Genomic DNA, 21,323 nt, shown 5'->3' with positions numbered 1-21,323 from the left:
TCACAATCATTCGCTGACCTTTCGTCTTCGTACTGATGGCTCACAGAAGAAATAAAGACGTCTTTTTAGATAAGTTTGCTCAAGTTCTCTCCATGAAGTTCTTTCAGAATACAAATTCTTTCATTTATAATTAGAAATAATGGTACATTACATTCACAACCACGCATAGGGCAAAAATATATGATATTTACTTTGAAGAATACGACTTTAATACATATAAAATGGAACATGGGCGGATGAGCGCATGGGTTGGGTCGTTAACAGGTTGTATAAGGTCTTCATTTCCATGGGAAAGATATTACTGAAATAACTAGTATGTTGTTTTAAAATTTCTCTGACCAAAACAACATTTACTTTTAAATGATAAAATCTATAACTACCAATATTTTTATCACCTGAGATAAGTTTTTACAATACGTCGGGCGGATATCTTTGTCATTAAATTGTTCAAACTTCTCTCTAACAGAAAACCTTTCAAAGCAGTACTTTCCAGATATATTTAGTGTGGCACCTTCATCAGTAATTGGAGATGTTGATAAGCACGCTCAGCTGCTCTAGACTTTGCAATTTGTTCAGTTTCACCAGAACCATGAGTAACAATGGGATAGTTAACTTGGCCAGAGTCAAAAGTCAATTTAAGAAATACTTGATGGAAACCTTTCTTGCTTTTACTTGGCAATGGAATAAATTCACTTTTAAAGTGTTGACTGTTCCTCAAACTTTCAAGTTTAATGATTGAATAATTGTCATAGAGTAAATTATCTTTGCATGCATTGGTAACATTTGGTTCAGAGGAAAGCGTTGATATTTCAGAACCGCTTGAGTTATAGTCCTCCAAATCAGAATCATTCAAAATCTCTGGTGATGATTGAGTGTTTGATGATGAAGGCGATTTGTTGGACAACAGCGTCTGTCAAAAAATAATCAAATTGATATGTGATGAAAACTAAACAATCATTACACAAACAAACAAAAACTTGCAATAGCACATTTGCTAGGGTACTAAAACAATGCTTTTGGAGTAATTGCTGGCCATTAATGACCTGTCCACTACGCAATCTTTGAAATTTACTAATTTAAACATGTTTTGTTTTACCCCAATATCAACTTCATCACAACCATATCCTTCATCATCATCACCATATCCATGTAGAAGATCCAACATTTTTTCTGCTGCTTGTTTTTTTGCAGCCTTCTTACTTGATCCCACTCCAGTGCATTGAAGGTCAGACATCATCTTCAGAGGAAAAAGGAAACTTAACATTTAAATGATAGGAAAACAGCCACAAGATGCTTATCAATGGTAATACAAATAATCTTCCCATATTTTGCAATTAAGATCTATTAACATGATGAACATGTCAATTCTTGAACATATGTGTTCCCTTTGTACTAACATAAGATCAAATATCATTCAGATACCTTCACAAGACAGGTGAATGTTTTGGAATGTGCTAAACCAGTCGGCTCACAAAATTCATACACAGGCAGTGACCATTTTCTGCTAGCAGCAAGATTTTGCAGCTCTCCAATAGTGTTTCTATTTGATGGTGTCTCAGGGGAGCTCCCAGTTGCCAATGATATCTGAAGAAGTTTGTTGAGAAGTAATATCAAAGCCTAATGTGATACAACATCTCTTAATATAGAGATACTCTTCCTTCGTGGTTTTTATGGGTAAATATTTTCTAACTACCATGTCATGTACACAAAAATTATGGAATGCAATGATACAGACATACGGTGACATATGCAGGTATGGTTTTGAACGATGCAATTTGATTTCCGAGCATTAAAAACTAAAAAAACTGGTGTTAACGTAAGTCTTAAAACTTGGACGAGCAATGTCAAAATCCAATATAGAAAGATGTAATCCTAAGTCCTTAATTTGCTCAACTGTCCTTAACTTTCTGATAACTCACCGGTGATAAAAATGGACTTTCCCCAGGTGTTTTCACTTTCGTAGAATTTGGTGTAGGATTTGTTAGAGGGTCTTTACTTTCACTTTCGATAAGTTTAATCAATTTCCATGCCGAATTCTGCTTTGCTTCTTTTTTACTTCCAGCAACACCAACTGCTTGTAAATCGCCAAGTTTAACAATATTCTTGAATGGTGTATTCGACCATATCAAGTCTTTTGCCTCTTTGAAATCGGCTACCATTCCCATCTGGGTGGCTAGCTCCATAACAAGGCTTACTGGCGTCTTGTCATCTGTTTTCAAATTTCTCAAAAATTCTCGCGCTCGTTCACGATTCAGAGTTCTATGGGCCATTCTAAATCGAAATTTACAGAGGCATACTCAATATTTTAGTATAAAACTTCGGGCATTTTGGTTAGAGACTGACAGCATGCCATCTTGTATCGAAGGGGATTCGAAATTTCGAATGCTATCCAGGGCGATACTTCATTTTACTTCAAATGAAAGCATGCATTGCAATTTGAGACGTAATTCTATTAATGCCCATGTATGGAGAGTTGTACAGAGAAGTCAGCATTAGGCTCCCCATGTACAGTTGTACAGAGACCTCAGCATTAGGCTACCCATGTAGAGTATTTCATATTAGTCAGCATTAGAATATTTTATTCTAAAGTATTGCATTTCTCACTTTTTATCCATGTTGTTTTCATTCAATTTCATCACTATCGATTGTCCTTCAGCATTTGTTTTTGAATATCTTGGAATGGCTCCACCTGGACCGAAGCAGTTCCTTATGGAGCAAACATGTTTAGGTTGGTAAACACAAGAACTTCTCCTAGCTGAGCCATGTACTGCAGCCGAGACACCAGAGGCTAGATCAAGGATGTCAGCAGTTGGCTTGGCATACGTTCCCAAAATTCCCTTACCAATACCTTGAAAAAAGCCCTATGGAAGTATTGCAAATGAAATCAAAAGAAAGATGACTGAATGCAGGGTATTAAAAGAGCACACTACAATCCAACACCATAGACCTCTCAAAAAGTTTACTTTACATGAAGTACTCACAGGGACACCCTTCTCATTGGCTCCTTCAGTCGGTTGAGTGACGATACTGGTAAGATCACCCATAAAACCCATGCCCAATCCTTTGATCCCAGCCACGAGATGATCTCCACTGCTCTGACATTGACGTTCGGCTTTCATCGCTTCTCGACTTTCTAACGACTTGGAGTCAGAGCTGGCCGACCACAGACTGTCCGAGAGGGAGCCAGTAAGCTTAAAAAGAAATCAAAAACTTTCAAATCTTTGCATGTGTTTAACAATGGAATAGTTAACTTTGGCCAGAGTCAAAAGTCAATTTAAGAAATACTTGATAGAAACCTCTCTTGCTTTTACTTGGCAATGGAATAAATTCGCTTTTTAAGTATTGACTATTGCTCAAACTTTCAAGTTTAATAATTGAAGAATTGTCATAGACTATATTATCTTTGCATGCCTTGGTAACATTAGGTTCAGAGGAAAGCGTCGATATTTCAGAACTGCTTGAGTTATACTCCTCCAAAGCAGAATCATTCAAAATCTCGGGTGATGATTGAGTGTTTGATGATGAAGGCGATTTGTTGAACAACAGCGTCTGTCATAAAATAATCAAATTGATATGTGATGAAAACTAAACAATCATTACACAAACAAAAAAAAACTTGCAATAGCACATTTGCTAGGGTACTAAAACAATGCTTTTGGAGTAATTACTGGCCATTAATGACCTGTCCACTACACAATCTTTGAAATTTACAGTAAACATGTTTTGTTAAACACGTTTCAAAACATGTTTACTGTAAATGTTGTCCACTACAACATTCATAAAACATGTTTTGTTTTACCCCAATATCAACTTCATCACAACCATATCCTTCATCATCATCACCATATCCATGTAGAAGATCCAATATTTTCTCTGCTGCTTGTTTCTTTGCAGCCTTCTTACTTGATCCCACTCCAGTGCATTGAAGGTCAGACATCATCTTCAGAGGAAAAAGGAAACTTAACATTTAAATGATAGGAAAACAACCACAAGATGCTTATCAATGGTAATACAAATAATCTTCCCATATTTTGCAATTAAGATCTATTAACATGATGAACATGTCAATTCTTAAACATATGCATTCCCTTTGTACTACCACAAGATCAAATATCATTCAGATACTCAAGATTAAGACAGTTCTACAAAACATTACAAGTAACATTTGATCAAAATGGCAAACTATGGTGTAAATACCTTCACATGACAGGTGAATATTTTGGAATGTGGTAAACCAGTCGGCTCACAAAATTTATACACAGGCGGTGACCATTTTCTGCTAACAGCAAGATTTTGCAACTCTCCAATAGTGTTTCTATCAGATGGTGTCTCAGGGGAGCTCCCAGTTGCCGATGATATCTGAAGAAGTTTGTTGAGAATATCAAAGCCTAATGTGATACAACATCTCTTAATATAGAGATACTCTTCCTTCGTGGTTTTTACCGGTAAATAATGTTCTACTACGTCATGTACACAAAAATTATGGAATGCAATGATACAGACATACGGTGACATATGCAGGTATGGTTTTGAACGATGCAATTTGATTTCCGAGCATTAAAAACTAAAAAAAACTGGTGTTAACGTAAATCTTAAAACTTGGACGAGCAATGTCAATATCCAATATAGAAAGATGTAATCCTAAGTCTTTAATTTGCTCAACTGTCTTCAACTTTCTGCTAACTCACCGGTGATAAAAATGGACTTTCCCCAGGTGTTTTCACTTTCGTAGAATTTGATGTAGGATTTGTTAGAGGGTCTTTACTTTTATTTTTGATAAGTTTAATCAATTTCCTTGCCGAATTCTGCTTTGCTTCTTTTTTACTTCCAGCAACACCAACTGCTTGTCAATCGCCAAGTTTAACAATATTCTTGAATGGTGTATTCGACCATAGCAAGTCTTTTGCCTCCTTGAAGACGGCTACCATTCCCAACTGGGTGGCTAGCTCCATGACAACGCTTACTGGCGTCTTGTCGTCTGTTTTCAAATTTCTCAAAAATTCTCGCGCTCGTTCACGATTCAGAGTTCTATGGGTCATTCTAAATCGACATTTACAGAAGCATACTCAATATTTTAATATAAAATTTCGCGCATTTTGGTTAGAGACTGACAGCATGCCATCTTGAATCGAAGGGTTCGAAATTTCGTATTATATTCAGAGCGATACTTCATTTTACTTCAAATGAAAGCAGGCATTGCAATTTGAGACGTATTTCTATTAATGCCCATGTATGGAGAGTAGTATAGAAAAGTCAGCATTAGACTGCCCATATAGTGTAGTATAGAAAAGTCAGCATTAGACTAACCATGTAGAGTATTTCATATTAGTCAGCATTAGAATATTTTGCTTTAAAGTATTGCATTTCTCACTTTTCATCCATGTTGTTTTCATTTAATTTCAACACTATCGATTGTCCTTCAGCATTTGTTTTTGAATATCTTGGAATGGCTCCACCTGGACCGAAGCAGTTCCTTATGGAGCGAACATGTTTAGGTTATTAAAGACGGGAACTTCTCGTATCTGAGCCACGTACTGCAGCTGAGACACCAGAGATTAGATCAAAGATGCCAGCAGTTGGCTTGGCAAACGTTCCTAAAATTCCCTTACCAATACCTTGAAAAAAGCCCTATGGAAGTATTGCAAATGAAATCAGTAGAAAGATGACTGAATGCAGGGTATTAAAAGAGCACACTACAATCCAACACTATAGACCTCTCAAAAAGTTTACTTTACATGAAGTACTCACAGGGACACCCTTCTCAATGGCTCCTTCAATCGGTTGAGTGATAATACTGGTAAGACCACCCATAAGACCCATGCCCAATCCTATGATCCCAGCCACAAGATGATCTCCACTGCTCTGATGTTGACGTTTGGCTTTCATCGCTTCTCGACTTTCTAACGACTTGGAATCAGAGCTGACCGACCACAGAACGTCCGAGAGGGAGCCAGTAAGCTGAAAAAGAAATCAAAAACTTTTAAATCTCTGCATAGATTTAACAATGGGATAGTTAACTTTCGCCAGAGTCAAAAGTCAATTTAAGAAATACTTGATGGAAACCTCTCTTGCTTTTATTTGGCAATGGAATAAATTCGCTTTTAAAGTGTTGACTGTTGCTCAAACTTTCAAGTTTAATAATTGAAGAATTGTCATAGACTAAATTATCTTTGCATGCCTTGGTAACATTTGGTTCTGAGGAAAGCGTTGATATTTCAGAACTGCTTGAGTTACACTCCTCCAAATCAGGATCATTCAAAATCTCTGGTGATGATTGAGTGTTTGATGATGAAGGCGATTTTTTGGACAATTCGGTCTGTCATAAAATAATCAAATTGATATGTGATGAAAACTAAACAATCATTACACAAACAAACAAAAAAACTTGCAATAGCACACTTGCTAGGGTACTAAAACAATGCTTTTGGAGTAATTACTGGCCATTAATGACCTGTCCACTACACAATCTTTGAAATTTACAGAATACATGTTTTGTTTTACCCCAATATCAACTTCATCACAACCATATCCTTCATCATCATCACCATATCCATGTAGAAGCTTCAACATAATTTCTGCTGCTTGTTTCTTTGCAGCCTTCTTACTTGATCCCACTCCAGTGCAATGAAGGTCAGTCATCAGACAGATCAGAGGAAAAAGGAAACTTAACATTTAAATGATAGGAAAACAACCACAAGATGCTTATCAATGGTAATACAAATAATCTTCCATATTTTGCAATTAAGATCTATTAACATGATGAACATGTCAATTCTTGAACATATGTGTTCCCTTTGTACTACCACAAGATCAAATATCATTCAGATACTCAAGATTAAGACAGTTCTACAAAACATTACAAGTAACATTTGATCAAAATGGCAAACTATGGTCAAAATACCTTCACATGACAGGTGAATGATTTGGAATGTGGTAAACCAGTCGGCTCACAAAATTCATACACAGGCGGTGACCATTTTCTGCTAACAGCAAGATTTTGCAGCTCTCCAATGGTGTTTCTATTTGATGGTGTCTCAGGGGAGCTCCCATTTGTTAGAGGGTCTTTACTTTCACTTTCGATAAGTTTAATCAATTTCTTTGCCGAATTCTGCTTTGCTTTTTTTTTACTTCCAGCAAAACCAACTGCTTGTAAATCGCCAAGTTTAACAATATTCTTGAATGGTGTATTCGGCCATAGAAAGTCTTTTGCCTCCTCGAAGTCGGCCGCCATTCCCAACTGGGTGGCTAGCTCCATAACAAGGCTTACTGGTGTCTTGTCATCTGTTTTCAAATTTCTCAAAAATTCTCGCGCTTGTTCACGATTCAGAGTTCTATGGGCCATTCTAAATCGACATTTACAGAAGCATACTCAACATTTTAATATAAAACTTCGCGCATTTTGTTTAGAGACTCACAGAATGCCATCGAATTGAAGGATTCGAAATAGAAGGAATCGAAATTTCAAATGCTATCCAGAGCGATACTTTATTTTACTTCAAATGAAAGCATGCATTGCAATTGTAATACTATATGAATATAAACATTTTATTTGAGACGTAATTCTATTAAATACAATCAATTCGTACATCTCTAAAGAGTTAAAAATCCCTCTTCGAAGCAATTGTTAATTTTTATTTTTTCTTGCTCTTCTTGTTCTTTTTGCTTGATTTATCATTCTTTGTTTCATCAGAACTTTTCGCTCTGTCGTCCATACTATGGTGATCATTTGTAACCTCTATTTTGAAAATAAATTTTTATATCTCCACTTGTAATTAACAGACGATAAAAATATAAGGATCGAAAATCAATGCGTCGAAAAACTAAAAATTTAGCATTTACACGCAGGTACCTAAGTATTGATAACTGTACATATAGGTATTTTAAGGATATTGCTACAATGCACCCTGGTTATCCTACAACGTGCATAAAACTATACATTAACTATACATTACTTTACATAAAACTATATACATAAAACTTTTGTATACATAAAACTATACAAAACTATACATTAACTATACATAAAACTATACATTTTTTAGTATCTCACCAGCAAGTGTCTGCGGAATGCTGTTGGAAAATTTCTTTAGTTTCGCAACAAAAAATCCATCCATATTATGAACATGGGGGTAGAATCTTCGAGTTAATTTCATCGTTCCGTGGAAATGACGACCGCGAAACCTTGGAATTGAGTGAAACGAAAAAATCATTAGTTACATCACACTGTATCACAGAGTATCACACAGCACTATACAGTATCATACACTATATTTAGGACCATTTAAGGTTAAATGACAGAAATAAAACAGTCCATTGAATTAATTTGATCAGAGGTCTTTTCCACGAGCAACTATGAAACTTCTTACTAACTTTAGTTATAGCTTAAAATATTTTTGCTGAAGAAACTAGTCGGTTAAAACAGTCGTACGGTTACCGTCATTAAGGCAGTAAGAGAGACACACTTTGCTTTCTGTTCTCGTTTGGTCGTACTTACTTCGTAAAACCTTCGTTACCAATGTCCAAACCAGTTTCAACCAGTTTAACGTGTCGTTTATTTAAGGCATACTCAACAACACATTCATTTTCTTCGACCTTAAAAGCAATTCAACAAAATGCAACACAAGAAATCTGATTTTCAGAAGTGATACCGAAATACATCATAATCTTCCTACTCACCAATATAGAACACGTAGAATAACATATATAGCCTCCCGATGACGATTGTGCGTCAACGGAATCTATGGCAGCAAGAATCAGTTCCTTTTGTAAGTGTGAGCAACGTTGAATGTCTTTTTCATCCTAAAAATAAGTTCAATGCAAGATTCTTGCAAAGAAATATTGTTACCTAGCTCTATACACGTCAATCGCTTTACCTTGTTTGTTTTAACAGATTTATCCTTGGATATGACTCCAGTTCCGCTACAGGGAGCATCAATGAGAACACGATCAAAGCCACCCATAATCTATTTCATGTATGAAACAACAACACACAAAAACGTTAGCAAATACGAAGCAAATACGAAGCAAATACGAAGCAAATACGAAGCACATCGTCCATTACACCATAAACGTACCTTAGGAAATAATCTTCCATCATAGTTACACACTAATGTGTTGTTCACTCCTGTAGAATTGGCAGAAAAACAAACTCCAGTAAATCGATAAAGTCATCTTGATTTTATACAATCATCTCATACACTTACCTAGTCTGTGTAGATTTCCAACTAATGCTTTCAATCTGTCTTTATTTTGATCATTTGCAACTATATTTCCAGAATTCTTCATCAAAGCACCTTGTACACATTAAAAATGATTTTTCGATCGTCAACGTCAAGTGTATACTCCCTTTCAACAGCTCAAAATGAATTTAAAAACCTATGTAAGATGTTTTGCCTCCAGGTGCAGCACACATATCAAGAATTCGCTCGTTATCTTGAGGGGCAAGCGCCATTACGGGCATCAAAGACGAAGCACCTTGTAACATGTAATGGCCCCCAAGATATTCAGGTGTAGCACCTTAAGATGAACATATTTATTCATTATCATTTGCAAGTGCTGAGACAAAATTAAACACTAATGTTTTTTAGATTAAAACACACCAATTGGAACAGATGAGTCGTACACAACCAATCCAACTTTGGACCATTTTCCAATAGGATCAAGATTGACTCCACGACTAATCAAAGCCTGCAAAATACGTAAACCATTTTACTACACACTGCCAAAACCCGTGAAAGTTTGAACGGCACGACAAGAAACAATGGCATTGTACGAGACAATTCAACCTGTGCCAAATCACGTCGACGACATTTCAACGTGTTAGTACGAATAGTGACTGGCCGTTGGACTTCATTTGCTTCCAGGAATTCCAAAAGCTTTTCAAGAAAACAGAAAATAGAAAGCTAAATGAGCAAACATATTTTTTAAGATTGATGCAAAAAACATTTTCGTAAATGTAGATCGTCCAGGTTAGTATAGTCCTGAGAAGGACTGTTTTTCTTGTTGTTGACTGACGTTTCGACAACCTTAGCGGTAGTCATCTTCAGATTCAAATGAGGAGTAAAACGGCAGGTTAGCCGTATATGTTTGTAAATGTAGATCGTCCAGGTTGGTATAGTCCTGAGAAGGACTGTTTTTGTTGTTGTTGACTGACGTTTCGACAACCTTAGCGGTAGTCATCTTCAGAGTCAAAATGCCTTCAGAGGCAAAAAACATTGTTGAACACAAGACTCAATTTAGGTGATGCCTTGTCTCAGTCAAAGAGTAAAAATACAAAAATTTACCTCCGAAAGCGGAAAAATATCGATGAGTTTATTGATCATGAATTCACTGTAACTGTAGTAGTTCATCAGATCATTTCTTAACAAGTCAACGTATTCTTTACGACTTCTAAAGTTAGGCGAAAAAACAAGTACAATTATATTACATATACCAACTTATCTCAATTAGGTGGATCAAGCAAAGGGCCTGGGAATAGCTGGGACAGATTTCGACGGGCAAATTCTCAGGTTGCTTTAATGCTAACACAATAATGGAATTGGAAGTAGATAATAATTGATATCTACAAAACGTTCACCTCATGCATGGTATTGTAGACGGACAAACCTGCCAGGTTCTCTACACTTCTTGAAATCGTTCAGCGCGCTAATGTTTTCACAAATTCTTTGATGTATCAATGTTATATCCGGGGGTTCGAGCAGTTTTCTAGAGTCAAGGATCTTAAACAACTAAATCAAGGAACAAGTTGCTTTGCCCATTTGAAAAACATATCTATAGAGCTAAACTACTTTACATCTACACAATATATAAGTAAAATTTTTCAATTAAGGATATATTCTTTTTCAATTTCTTGTCCGCTAGGAAGTATAAACACATGTTTTTCGGCAATATTTGTCTGAAGTTCCTCATCACCCAAGATTCTAAACAGGATTAAAACATAAAACTTTAGATGCAAATCACTGATATTGACAAGAGTCTAGGGATCACACTCTTTCAGGATCACACTCTTTCAGGATCACACTCTTTCAGGATCACACTCTTCCAGGATCACACTCTTTCAGGATCACATTACCTGTTTTCTTTAAGTTTCTTGTCCAACTTTCGAGACTTTTTCTCAATGGCCATTAACTGTAGGAGATCATGTGAAATCAAAATATAATAATTTTTGATTATCTAAGGAGATTGCAGCACAATAAAACATAAACACAAATAAATGGTGAACTGAAAACATTACCTGGTCATCTTCATGATCTTCATAATTATCTTGGTCATCCGACAAACCATCGCTGTCTAATTCAAGACCAAACTCATCTGCTGGCTGTTATGAATTACAAACAAAACACTAATGACTGCACAACAAGATCATCGAGTTTTGTCGAACTGGACAAATAAAAATATTGCACTGAACCTATTTGAACATAGTTTGGTATAAATTTTACTACAGATGTTTTGTAGACAACTATCAACAACTTAAGTGTAGCACAACATTGTTTACTGTGAATCTTCTATGACAATGTTGAACAAAGTTGTTGGTAATTGAACAACACATATTGCATAAAATTTTATGTACCGAACTTTATGTATGTTGAATGTTATTAAACACTCACTGTACTTTCTTCTTGTTCTTCAGAATTGAGAAAATCATCATCACCCAGATCAATCCCATCATCCTCTATGAAATTAAGAAATGTCATCATCAAGTTTAATGTAAAATATGGGAAATTTATGGAAGGTGAGGAAATATTATAATACCACTGCCGTCCTCAAATAAGTTCATGTTTTTCTCCAACTTCATCTTCTCTTTAGTATTTTGTTTGCTGAAGATATCATTTATATATATAGGCAGGTACAGAATTGATAGAACAATAAGCAAACTTCTTGCAATAGAGAATCTCACGTTTTTCTTCCTGGCTGCTTTTTCTTCTTCTCATGTTTGTTTGTTTTTGTTGCTTTATCTACGAATAGACAAAAATATTTGATGGAATAACACTGCAGAGGCTGAACAATGAGAATACTTATGCAAATACTGCATTTCCCTAATCTAAATTCGCCCGGAGCTACATCTACAAGCAAAGGCTAGGGTCAAATAATTCTATAAATCATTTCCACAAAACAAATGTCTTCACAAGACGATAAATCCACACATCGACACATGATCAATCATTCGTCAACATTATGGCAGCCATAAAAACACGTATACAACAGACAATATACCTTGAGAAAATATTTCTGGAGGAGGCTGAATCTTTGCCTTTTTTCCAGGACCTCGCTTTCCCAGTTCACTTAACTCCCTTTTTCTACCCATTGAAATTTATGTTGAGATTATTCAAGGAAAGAAGTTTACAAGTCAGCCATGTGTTTCACCTTTAATTGGTCAATACTTTGTGTAATTTCCGTATAGTGTATAACATGTTCTCCAACCTCACTCGCACGCATCCAGGGTTGTCAAAGAGACCTGCCGCATTTGAGGCAAGCTTAGGAATAATATTAAAAATTATGTGACGATTTTTCAAGTTGTATAGCAAGGTTCTTTAGAGCAAACATGTTTCGGCCTTTCTTTATGCCATCTTCAGTGCAAAGTGAATGTTGATACGGTGAACAAAATGTGTAACAGAAAATTCTTTATCAAACTGAATATGGCATAAAGTATTACGAAACTTGTTTGCTCTAAAGAAATTTGTCGTGTATTTTACATGTTTTATGACTATTGTGCTCTTACTAAATTATATAGCAAGCTCTACAGTCTACACCAAGGTTGCTTTCGTGTAAAAGAAACACAGTTATGCACATATGTTATATAAGATTGATATCATTGTGAAGATCGTGTTCTGAATATTGACAATGAACTACACAAATTTACAGAAGAAAATATGTTATAATCAAAATACCTTAGCAGTGTTGAACTTTTTGGCATTGTTCAACTTAAATATTGTCATTGGTTTATGTAGAAATTTATAAATTTGTACAAATTACAATGAAAAACTTATCATAAAGAAACGGTAATCTTCATGATATAATATATATAAATATTCTATTTTGTTCAAACAGATCCTTTTCAACCGTCAGGATGTCGTGGCTTCATAGTGCTGCTCAAGCCACTGCACACAAACTGGTTTCTAAGATTGACTTTTCCTTTTTCATTATCATGATACCATTTATGCAGTTAAAGAAAGAATCCACCTGCCTATCACGTGACACTTGACTTTGAAATCACGATCATGCAGTTAAAGAAAGAATCCACCTGCCTATCACGTGACACTTGACTTTGACTTCACGATCACCTTGTGTTTCACCTCATGAAAAAGACTCTTGGCGTAGTTGATCTTTTGAACAAGCTGCAAAAAGGAGTAAAAGTTTAGTTTTCTATGGTTCTTCTGTAATGAAATCATTCCTAATCTCGTCCAAAGCTGAATATTGCAGAATTCAAACACAACCTTATCGAGCAAAAAGATATAGGGGGTCTGTAGACTAGTTTTTATGTCAACAAAAAGATTTTTCAAAAACTTCTTGTAGTTACATTGCTCTAAAACAAAACTTCTTGTAGTTACATTGCTATAAAACATATACCTTTTGAGCCGAGGCCGCTTCGCAGCGAACTCTGACAGGTGGTTCGGAATTTTTTCTCGTTAACTCGACGTAATCAGTCGTGTCTGAAAAAAAATGTACGCGTAATAAAGTTCTTCACATTTCACATTTGACACAATCAATAAAATAAAATGATATCCCATTCATCTTTCTAACCGTTTTTCAAATGACGACAATCTATGACGTCATCAAACTTCAAGCAAACAAGGATAGATTCAGGAGATGGCACACCACTTGTTTTAACAAAATAAACTTTCTCGTTCGTGAGAAGCACTTTTACTCTGCCATCGATATCAGTGCGCACAGACTCTGATGTGATAAACCTGAGGTGAATAACAATTGAACATGAAACGTGTGTGTGTATGTGCGTGCAGTTTGTAACAATGTACATATGTTTTGTTTCACGCATAAAGGATCATCATAAAGTAATATGTACGTATATATGAAATAGTGTGTTTATAAATGTAGAATAGTATAGAGAAGTCAGCATTAGACCACCCATGTACAGTGGCATAGAGAAGTCAGCATTAGACTAACCATGTACAGTAGTATAGAGAAGTCAACATTAGGCTAACCATGTATAGTAGTATACAGAATTCAGCATTAGACTACCCATGTACAGTGGTATAGAGAAGTCAGCATTAGACTATCCAGGTAGAGTATTTCATATTAGTCAGCATTAGAATATTTTGTTTTAAAGTATTGCATTCCTCACTTTTCATCCATGTTGTTTTCATTCAATTTCAACACTATCGATTGTCCTTCAGCATTTGTTTTTGAATATCTTGGAATGGCTCCACCTGGACCGAAGCAGTTCCTTATGGAGCGAACACGCTTAGGTTGGTAAAGACGAGAACTTCTCGTAGCTGAGCCACGTACTGCAGCCGAGACACCAGAGGCTAGATCAAGGACACCAGCAGTTGGCTTGGCAAACGTCCCAAAATTCCCTTACCAATACCTTGAAAAAAGCCCTATGGAAGTATTGCAAATGAAATCAATAGAAAGATGACTGAATGCAGGGTACTAAAAGAGCACACTACAATAAGTACTCACAGGGACACCCTTCTCATTGGCTCCTTCAATCGGTTGAGTGACGATACTGGTAAAACCACCCACAAGACCCATGCCCAATCCTTTGAACCCAGCCACAAGATGATCTCCACTGCTCTGACCTTGACGTTCGGCTTTCATCGCTTCTCGACTTTCTAACGACTTGGAGTCAGAGCTGGCCGACCACAGACCGTCCGAGAGGGAGCCAGTAAGCTTAAAAAGAAATCAAAACTTTCAAATCTTTGCATAGATTTATGAAACATGTGCTAAACCTTAACAAAAAGAACACAAGATATTCAGTCTGCCTATGAGCAATGGATGAACATGAATACTTTATAATTACCTTTGCAGCTGAATCCGACAGACCATGGGCAAGATTCCTGAATAGTCCACCAACATTACCCCGTCTAACTAGTCCCTCAAGGCCACTTGACACGTCATTAAAAAGTCCCATAGGGTTACCAAGAAAGTCGACAGAAGCGAGTATGAATGGAGCCTGACCTCTTAATTCCTGGCAAAACAATGGGAAATTACTGAAAGAATTACTCGAAGAAATACAGAAGTTCAAACTAAACCATCAAGGTCATTTATAGAAAGGACAACACAAATTTTCATTGAGGCATTCCAGAGTTTCAAAAGAGTGTATCATGCAAATATTTTATGCCTCCTTCCTCCTTACTACATTACTGGGTACATGAAAGGACAACGATGGACAAAGGAGGACCTGAGATCAATTGTCATCACGATGAAAACGACTGAAGAGGAAAATTATACGAAGTTGAAATAAAGCACTAACCTCAGAATAATGTTTGGAAAGGGCATCAAGCAGTGCCGTCCTTGTATCAAAGGCATGACTTCTTGAAAATGACTCTGCAAAGATACAAAAACGACTACGAATGAATACAAGACACGAAACACGATATCAACAATAGAAAACATCCAACTGCTAAAATATAAGAGTGGTTAAGGTTTGATCATGTTTATCGATGCAAATATCTCATGTGTGTCTACTACAAACTAACAATTAATTTTTTGAAGAAATGCTCGATGGCATTTTTAAATAAAAAAAAATTAAGTGAATTAATGAATGAATGAATGAAGAATGAATGAATGAAGGGAAGGAATGAATGAACGAATGAATGAATGAATGAATGAATGAACGAATGAACGAATGAAAATGAATGAATGAATGAATGAATGAATGAATGAATGAATGAATGAATGAATGAATGAATGAATGAATGGATGGATGGATGAACTTCAATCTACGAAGACATGTTCAACAAATGACGTAAGCATGCTTCCAATTTTTCACAAAACAAACACATGAAACATCTTCACATATTTCACATTCTAAACTTCTAAATAAATTTTCACAAAAAGTTAAGATGCCACACAAAGTTTAGCCAACCCACCTAAATCAACGACAGCTCCTTGCAAACGGACCAAAATAAGTCTCAATGATGATTTAATAAGTTTTAAGTCCTCGGGCAATCGCGTAACGGTGGCCACAGACACTCTGAGTTGTACGGCGTCGAAGAGAAATTTTTCAAAATAATATCGTTTAAGACTGGAGGATGACACAGACGAAGATGTTCTAGAAAATATATTTTCAAAATAATCCTTACACGATATAAAAGCGCCTGGTTGGTGTCCTTCAACTAGGGGCTAAAACAATTACTCATTACACAAATAATTGTTAAACGTGTTTGTAAATGATGATCGTCCAGGTTGGTATAGTCCTGAGATAGACTGTTTTTGTTGTTGTTGACTAACGTTTCGACAACCTTAGCGGTAGTCATCTTCAGAGTCAAAAAGTCAAATGTCATCATCATTTGACTCTGAAGATGACTACCGCTAAGGTTGTCGAAACGTCAGTCAACAACAACAAAAACAGTCCTTCTCAGGACTATACCAACCTGGACGATCATCATTTACAAACATGTAACGATACTCCCGGGTTCAAAGCATTTACTTTAATTGTTAAACGGGCGGTTAAGAAAGTGCTTACTGGAGTACGTGTTGAAAATGAAGATGATGGCTTTGAAAGAAAGCAAAATTAACATAATAAGTTTTCACACATTTGTATTTATACCTGTGAGCTTCAATTCCAAGATTTTCAGAGTCCTGACTGAGTGTGACGTCATCCTCATTGTAAACCCAACCAAAAAACTGCAGTAGTTTGAAAAATAACTTCTCGTCGACTTGAAGCGTCAACTTACGTAAACATACATAAAGATTCTGCATAAAATAAAGAAAATCAAGATAATTTACTTAGAGATTAGAATGGAAATGCATCGTAGAGTAGAAGTGTAAGGTGGAGTATAAACGAATGGTGGAGTAAAAATGGATGGTGGTGTAAAAATGGATGATGGTGTAAAAATGGATGGTGGTGTAGAAATGGATGGTGGTGTAGAAATAAATTGTGAAGTACACATAAATAGTAAAGTACAAATAAATGGTGGAGAAAAAAAGTAAAAGTGGAAAAGAAACATGGCAGAATATGTTCACCACTTAAGTCATCATAACTCGACTTCACCAACCTTGAATATTTCACAGTTCTTTAGGCTAGTCGGTTCGTTGGTCGCAGAGATACGTACAGCAGACGCATCGCTTGACGATTCTTCTCTCGATGATGGGGTGACGAAAAGCATGACAGGATATTGAGTAAGATGAAGCTGGTCGTCAATCTAATTAAGAAAGACACAATGAGGGTGATTTGCAAGAACGGTTTTCGCATCAGCAAATGATTACATTTATTGTGGAACAACAAGTTCCAATTGCCCAATGTTTTCATTGCAGCTTCTGCTACACGTTTTTGTTTAATTTCATATTAATGCAGTGAAGAAAACAAACCTGAACATTTCCAATCTTGAGATCAAACGAACGCAATAATCTACTATTCACAAAGTCCATCTGAAATGCAAAAGTATTTAATTTACGTTTATCCACTATACATATATTAATTAAAATACTCGCCTCTATTGGATTAAATGTAGCAAACACAAGTTCCTCTGGGACCCCATTGATCAAGGATATCCCTATTCCACCGGCTAGACGCATTTGAATTTCGATTGTTTCGTTGGCAGGATTATTGGAAATGTCTGATGTCACCACCGTCTGCCTCAGGCCTCCTCGCCGATCAACAAACATCCAATCTTTATTGAGTGGTACATCGACTCCCTAAAATACACAAAGAGTTGGGTAAAATGGTTTTTTTCTAACAAAATGAGACTATAATGAATAGAAAGAGTTAATAAATGTCTTTTAGGACTGAGATTAGTGGCGCAAAAAGAAAACATGACATACAAAAAGACAACATGACGTACAAAAAGACAACATGACGTACAAAAAAGACAACATGACGTACAAAAAGACAACATGACGTACAAAAAGACAACATGACGTACAAAAAGACAACATGACGTACAAAAAAGACAACATGACATACAAAAAAGATGATTTGGCAATTGAGTGAGAACATAAATACTGTAAATACTGTTATTTTGACCATTTGTCGTGAACAGCGATTTTAAGTACACATTATACTCACTAATCATGTGATTGAAAAGTCGTTTTGTTACTTCAATTTATCAATAGCTTGCAAACCTCGTTTTTGACATCAGAAATTCGAACAACCCTGGTCGGGCCGTCAGCAAGAACTTTGACTAAAAGCATGCCGGAGCCTGGTCTTAGTTTTTCCACCATGATCTGTTGTTCTTTAAGCATCACATTTGATGACTTTGGAGAGTGACACAGCAGTGCATCAACACCTAAAGTGGAAAATAAATGTTCGTGAGCATGAAGAAGGGGAGCCTGGGAGAGAGGAGAGAACTAAACGTCTAATCACCGGAGAAATGATGGAAAAGAAGAAAAGAAAGAAGTGGAAGGGGGAACCGAGGTCGTTTTTGATTCGCACCTTGAAACAAGCCCAAACCAGGCTTGCAACTCACAAAGTAATCTTCGATTTTATTTTTCATCCGACCATCCTGAAAATTTGAAAACAAAGTTAAAAGTATAAATACCAGACCTTCATGTGGGATATCAGTTTTGATCGGGTATGTATATATATATAGCTAATCATTCGTACTACGTCTTTCTGTGTAATAACTACTGATCCTTCCTCAGTAAACAACCACAGACCCTACCTCAGTAAATAACCACAGACTCTACCTCAGTAAATAACCACAGACCCTACCTCAGTAAATAACCACAGACTCTACCTCAGTAAATAACCACAGACTCTACCTAAGTAAATAACCACCGACTCTACCTCAGTAAATAACCACAGATCCTTCCTCAGTAAATAACCACAGACTCTACCTCAGTAAATAACCACAGACTCTACCTCAGTAAATAACCACAGACTCTACCTAAGTAAATAACCACCGACTCTACCTCAGTAAATAACCACAGACCCTACCTCAGTAAATAACCACAGACCCTACCTAAGTAAATAACCACAGACTCTACCTCAGTAAATAACCACAGACCCCACTTCAGTAAATAACTACAGACCCTACCTCAGTAAATAACCACACACTCTACCTCAGTAAATAACCACAGACTCTACCTCAGTAAATAACCCCACACTCTACCTCAGTAAATAACCACAGACCCTACTTCAGTAAGCAAATACATACCCTACCTCAGTAAACAACCACAGACCTACCTCAGTAAATAACCACTAACCCTACTTCAGTAAACAAATACAGACCCTACCTCAGTAAATGACCATGTTTGAAAAGCTTTCCTTTGTGGACTCAATTTATTTACAACCAAGAGTAAATTCTTCTGGCTTCGTACAAACGAAATGGGATTAGCTTGATCAACATCTAACACAAAACCAGCACTTGACGACGAAGGTTTCAGAGGATCATACGATGGCGATGAGCCCTCATTGAATAATATTCCAGATGAAGTCATTCTCCAAAGTTGAGTTCTCTTGTACGGCTCCTACAGCAAGGAAATAAGGGGTGTAAAAGAAGATGAAGAAGACTATTTTCTGGATGATTATAAAGTAAATAGCTTGCTCAGTCACAAATTTTCAAGTAAATCATATGCGCATGCGCAGTTCGTTCAAGAAGGCACCTTCCGCTTGACCAATTTTTCGATTTCATAGTCAAGACAACAACCAACTAGATCTAATAGCACAAATTTTGGAGTAAATTGCTCGCTTTCGTTATTTGCTAGAGAAACTATCTGCGCATGCGCAGTCTTCTCAATCATGCGCAGTCGGACTTGACAATTTTTTCACAGTCATGGCAACGACCAACTGCATCTACTAGTTCGATTTTAAAGTAAATAGCATGCTTAGTAACAATATAATAGAGAAATCATCTGCGCATGCGCAGTCCGCTTGAGCAATTGTTCGAGTTCATAGTCAAGACAACGACCAACTGGATCTACTAGCACCAATTTTAGAGTAAATAGCTCACTTAGTCGCAATTTAATAGAGAAATCATCTGCGCATGCGCTCGAGCATGCGCAGTCAACTAAACCAATTGTTCATAGTCATGACAACAGCTAGTTACATATACTTGCACTACATTTGTGGTAATTAACTCACTTAGTCGCAAATTATCAAAGAAATCATCTGGGCATGCGCAGTAACGATGTCAATCATACCACAACTTTCGTAAGCCTTTGAATTTGTGTATATATATATAAAGCTAAAACTTCATATAGTAGATGTCAACTAGCAGTGGAAGCTGGGTGTGATATGTATGCAGTGGTTAGGGGCCCACACTTCGGTGGCGACCGCACTCTCCCTGCGTACACTGAGCAAAGCCTATCGCAGGTGATCTCTGGGTCTGATGGGCGGAAGCTTGCTATTGGCATCTCCCAAGTAGGATAGCGTGGAGGGGCCGAAATCTCCTACCGAAACGTTAACATGCGGCGTTCTAGTGCCTTACGCTTTCATGGCCCGAAAACGGGTTTTTTTTGCTTTCGAATTTTATCTTTTGTTTATAAAATAAACTAAGCAATGTTTCAATTAACATCTTCTGATACTGTGCCTTTTTTGACACTTATAATTTAAGACAACCTTAAACATGTTTTATACAATTTTTATTGGTTCATTTCTTTTTATTTAACTCTCTCGTTTACTGCTTCTCATGTATCACGAGAAAACCATCCATGGGCTTCATGGCACACAAGGATTATCTGGTTCCCTTGATTAACATAGTTATCTCGGGGTATCGGGAGGCATGGACCGATTTTTGTTTTCAAAATTAGTTTTTTCCTTTACAAGAATTCTTCTCATAAAAGAAACTAGAACATCCAAGGATACTGCAAAGGTTCAAAAAACTTTTGCCTTTTTGACTTATAATTTAAACCAACTCTAAACATGTTTATGCGTTTTTTAGTTGTTATCTTTTACAATGTAACTCTCGTATAACTCTCTCGTGATGAACGAAAGGCTCCTCATACATAAAATGAACAAATCAAACCTTTTTATTAAGAATCACAGCCTTTCCCTGCGGCACGTCTAAGACAAGTTCATTTGTGTCTGCTGAGTTCAGAGGCTTCATCTGAAATGAACCTGTCGTGGAGCCATCTGACCTAAAGAAATAATGCTAATGATGATACGAAAATTACATAAAATGACCAAAATTGCAGGGTGTGTATAAAACTTACTAATGGTATATAACTGAGATTGAAACTAAGGCGAAAACAAGAATATGGAA

At 36.5% G+C, this 21,323-nt stretch overlaps 3 protein-coding genes across 4 annotated transcripts in view; all 3 read right to left on the bottom strand.

Moving 5' to 3' along the window:
* Nucleotides 1-166: 166 nt before the first annotated feature.
* Nucleotides 167-7,434, bottom strand: LOC124444103 (RISC-loading complex subunit tarbp2-like). Of its 2 annotated transcripts, XM_046994683.1 has the most exons (11): nt 5,372-5,497; nt 4,689-5,040; nt 4,198-4,359; nt 3,800-3,940; nt 3,412-3,549; nt 2,982-3,191; nt 2,605-2,861; nt 1,920-2,271; nt 1,423-1,584; nt 1,097-1,237; nt 167-910 (listed from the first exon to the last, which is right to left on the bottom strand). In XM_046994683.1, the coding sequence occupies exons 4-11, from the start codon at nt 3,938-3,940 to the stop codon at nt 500-502; spliced, it is 1,812 nt and encodes a 603-aa protein (XP_046850639.1). In that variant the 5' UTR covers nt 4,198-4,359; nt 4,689-5,040; nt 5,372-5,497; the 3' UTR covers nt 167-499. The 2 variants fall into 2 exon arrangements, with proteins under 2 accessions (XP_046850639.1, XP_046850637.1); XM_046994681.1 differs by lacking the exons at nt 3,800-3,940; nt 4,198-4,359; nt 4,689-5,040; nt 5,372-5,497 and adding exons at nt 6,502-6,648; nt 6,902-7,434.
* Nucleotides 7,435-7,524: 90 nt separating this feature from the next.
* Nucleotides 7,525-12,699, bottom strand: LOC124444104 (probable 28S rRNA (cytosine-C(5))-methyltransferase). The gene is made up of 19 exons (XM_046994684.1): nt 12,214-12,699; nt 11,897-11,954; nt 11,752-11,816; nt 11,607-11,671; nt 11,234-11,317; nt 11,072-11,127; nt 10,834-10,919; nt 10,606-10,699; nt 10,284-10,389; nt 9,786-9,875; nt 9,600-9,687; nt 9,376-9,516; nt 9,204-9,293; nt 9,075-9,124; nt 8,874-8,963; nt 8,677-8,799; nt 8,495-8,592; nt 8,051-8,181; nt 7,525-7,735 (listed from the first exon to the last, which is right to left on the bottom strand). The coding sequence occupies exons 1-19, from the start codon at nt 12,302-12,304 to the stop codon at nt 7,632-7,634; spliced, it is 1,710 nt and encodes a 569-aa protein (XP_046850640.1). The 5' UTR covers nt 12,305-12,699; the 3' UTR covers nt 7,525-7,631.
* Nucleotides 12,700-12,790: 91 nt separating this feature from the next.
* LOC124444110 (vacuolar protein sorting-associated protein 13D-like) overlaps nt 12,791-21,323 on the bottom strand; it is a 31,753-nt gene continuing 23,220 nt past the window's right edge. Inside the window, 17 exon segments of the mRNA XM_046994696.1 lie at nt 12,791-13,334; nt 13,567-13,649; nt 13,741-13,907; nt 14,300-14,525; nt 14,528-14,555; nt 14,638-14,847; nt 14,978-15,145; nt 15,431-15,504; nt 16,050-16,231; nt 16,730-16,875; nt 17,178-17,324; nt 17,491-17,550; nt 17,614-17,817; nt 18,244-18,407; nt 18,554-18,623; nt 19,357-19,590; nt 21,087-21,198. Coding sequence (XP_046850652.1) covers nt 13,248-13,334; nt 13,567-13,649; nt 13,741-13,907; nt 14,300-14,525; nt 14,528-14,555; nt 14,638-14,847; nt 14,978-15,145; nt 15,431-15,504; nt 16,050-16,231; nt 16,730-16,875; nt 17,178-17,324; nt 17,491-17,550; nt 17,614-17,817; nt 18,244-18,407; nt 18,554-18,623; nt 19,357-19,590; nt 21,087-21,198 — 2,362 coding nt within the window. The 3' untranslated portion in view covers nt 12,791-13,247.

Source organism: Xenia sp. Carnegie-2017, unplaced genomic scaffold (genome assembly GCF_021976095.1).
Source record: "Xenia sp. Carnegie-2017 unplaced genomic scaffold, XeniaSp_v1 HiC_scaffold_21, whole genome shotgun sequence".
Lineage (NCBI taxonomy): Eukaryota > Metazoa > Cnidaria > Anthozoa > Malacalcyonacea > Xeniidae > Xenia > Xenia sp. Carnegie-2017.
The sequence above is the reverse complement of the archived record's forward strand: the minus strand, read 5'-3'. Positions and strand labels throughout refer to the sequence as shown.

Coding starts and splice junctions, on each gene's coding strand:
- LOC124444103 (XM_046994681.1), bottom strand. CDS start 7,342: ATGGCCCATAGAACTCTGAATCGTGAACAAGCGCGAGAATTTTTGAGA. Junction 3,550..6,501: donor GTGATGAAGTTGATATTGGG/GTAAAACAAAAC, acceptor ATTTTATGACAG/ACGCTGTTGTTCAACAAATC. Junction 1,238..1,422: donor CATTCACCTGTCTTGTGAAG/GTATCTGAATGA, acceptor TTTCCTCTGAAG/ATGATGTCTGACCTTCAATG.
- LOC124444104 (XM_046994684.1), bottom strand. CDS start 12,304: ATGGGTAGAAAAAGGGAGTTAAGTGAACTGGGAAAGCGAGGTCCTGGA. Junction 11,955..12,213: donor TCCAGAAATATTTTCTCAAG/GTATATTGTCTG, acceptor GTCTATTCGTAG/ATAAAGCAACAAAAACAAAC. Junction 11,318..11,606: donor AAGAACAAGAAGAAAGTACA/GTGAGTGTTTAA, acceptor AATTCATAACAG/CCAGCAGATGAGTTTGGTCT.